General features: G+C 45.2%; 1 protein-coding gene across 1 annotated transcript in view; it reads left to right on the top strand.

Moving 5' to 3' along the window:
• Nucleotides 1-2500, top strand: part of LOC143275484 (uncharacterized) — a 38959-nt gene that overhangs the window by 3135 nt on the left and 33324 nt on the right. The window contains exon 5 of the mRNA XM_076579634.1: nt 1541-1962. Within this exon, the coding sequence (XP_076435749.1) occupies nt 1541-1962 (422 nt within the window). The remainder of the gene's footprint in view (nt 1-1540; nt 1963-2500) is intronic.

Raw genomic sequence — 2500 nt, 5'->3', positions numbered from 1 at the left:
GTTCGTATGGAGAGAGTTAATTAAAAACCCCTTGACGGCCTGAAAACATACACACACACACACACACACACACACACACACACACACACACACACACATTCGGATGAGACGATAAACCGAGGTCCCGTGTGCAGCATGCACTTAGCGCACGTAAAAGAACCCACGGCAACAAAAGGGTTGTTCCTGGCAAAATTCTGTGGAAAAATCCACTTCGACAGGAAAAACAACTCAAACTGCATGCAGGAAAAAATACAAAAAAAAAAAAAGGGGGTGGCGCTGTCTCCCTGGGGAGAGCAGCCCGAATTTCACACAGAGAAATCTGTTGTGATAAAAAGAAATACAAATACAAATACAGAGAGAGAGAGAGAGAGAGAGAGAGAGAGAGAGAGAGAGAGAGAGAGAGAGCAGGAACAAGTGTTTCAAGTCATAAATCAAGTATTCAGCTCCAGCTGCCAGTTACATTGCTTTGTTTCTAACTTTTTGACAGTTACACGTGACTAAAATAAAATTATGCCAACGTTTGACCGAACTACGCACATTGGTCTGTTCCATACTACACACAGTCAGTAGCCGGGTTACGACCATACTAGGCTCTTCCTTTGTCCGAGCAATACAACTAGCTGGCTCCTGCAGGACAATAAGCCAAAAACTGAGAAAATTGTCGACAACAACAACAACAAAAGCAACAACAAAACAACAACAACAAAAACCAAATAAACAAACAAACAAAAACAGTATAGGAAGAAATGTTTCAATCAATATCCCGAACAATCAGCCAAATACTGAGAAAATTGTAAAATAAATAAATAGATAAATAAATATAATAATAATAATAATAATAATGATAATAGAATTAAGCTAACTTGAAAACACACAACTAGGAAGAAGTGTTCCAAGTTCTTAAATCAAAATCCAGAACAATCGCCCCCCAAAACTGAGAACTCCCTCCTCCACCCCTCTCCCCACGAAAAAGAAAAAAAAAAGAAAGAAAAAGAAAAAGCACTCTCTCTCCCTCTCTCTCTCTCTCTCTCACTCTCTCCCTCCCTCCCTCCCTCTCTCTCTTTCTTTATCTATTGCGTTATTGTATTGTACATAAGTTCTATGCTTATGTTTGCACATGCTTACGTAATTTTGATGTTGGTGTTGTGAATTGACTCTTGCTTTTTTTTCTTTTTTTTTCTTTTCTTTCCTTTTTTTTTTTCTCCTCATATAAACAAGTACTTTGTGCTTACTCCTTTAACCTCGTAAAATAAAATTTCGTTCGTTCGTTCGTTCTCTCTCTCTCTCTCGCTCTCTCTCTCGCTCTCTCTCTCTTCTCCTTGCGTTTTATTTTTGTTTTGTTTTTTTAATCTGCTTTCGATAGTTTTTTGTTTTTTTCTCTCTCTCTCTCTTTTTTCTTTAAATGTGTTGTCCTTACCACCATACCCTCAATAAACATACAAACAAACAAAAATCAATTTTTCTCCCACACCACCCACCTACACCCCCCCCCCTACCCTACCCTACCCTTACCCTTACCTTTACCTTCACCCTACACCAGGTAAAGGCGCCTTCGCACCCCTCACCCACCCAGACACGGGCAACACCACCCACAACCAGTCCTACTACTACACGCCCTACGCGGAGTTCAAGGTCAGTCCAGGGCTGCGCTACCGCTTCCGGGTCATCAGCGCGGCCTTCCTCAACTGCCCCATCCAGTTCTCCGTGGATTCCCACAACCTGACCGTCATCGCAACCGACGGAAGTAGCATCGAGCCTGTGGAGGTGGAGTCCGTCAACCTGTTCGCCGGGGAACGCTTCGACGTGGTTCTCAAGACCCTCGACCAAGCCTCGGCGAGTCTCAGGAACTACTGGATCCGGGCCAGAGGCTTGGCCGACTGCGGGGAGAAGGAGGCCCATCAGGTTGCGGTGCTGCGCTACGAGGGGTCGGCGCAACCACCGGCGGCGGCGGCGGCGGCGGCGGCGAGCTTGCCGGAAGAGGACCCGGGCTACGCCGCGTCTGCGCGTGGTGGGAGGGTGAGTGAGAGTGTGTGTGGATAGGTTGAGGGTAGTTGGGGATCGGGGGGAGAGGGAGGGTGTTGGGGGGAGCGGGGGCTGGGGGGCGGGGGTTGGGGGAGAGAGAGGGTATGTCATTATCATATTTAATGTCACTGTTGTTATTATGATTATTGTCATGATTAGGATCATTATCTCCTTTTTTTTTTAAATTGTGGGGTTTTCTAAAAGCACCTGGAGCAGATTTCTAGATAGTGTGCTATGTAAGTATCCATTATCATTATCATTACCATCATCATCATCATCATCATCATCATCATCATCATTGTATGATAGTTAGTCGTTTTCGACTATGACCACCAGAACAGCAGAGGAGGTAACTGCTGTCCCGACTATCTGGGCTAGAATTTGATTGTTGTGGAGAGTATCTTGCCCCAAGTTACATCCCCACTCTCTCGGCCAAGAGGGTTTTAGGACAGTCGGCGTTGGGGATGATTCCCTAAAG

The sequence above is a fragment of the Babylonia areolata genome, chromosome 30 (genome assembly GCF_041734735.1).
Source record: "Babylonia areolata isolate BAREFJ2019XMU chromosome 30, ASM4173473v1, whole genome shotgun sequence".
NCBI classification, from domain to species: domain Eukaryota; kingdom Metazoa; phylum Mollusca; class Gastropoda; order Neogastropoda; family Buccinidae; genus Babylonia; species Babylonia areolata.
The sequence above is the reverse complement of the archived record's forward strand: the minus strand, read 5'-3'. Positions and strand labels throughout refer to the sequence as shown.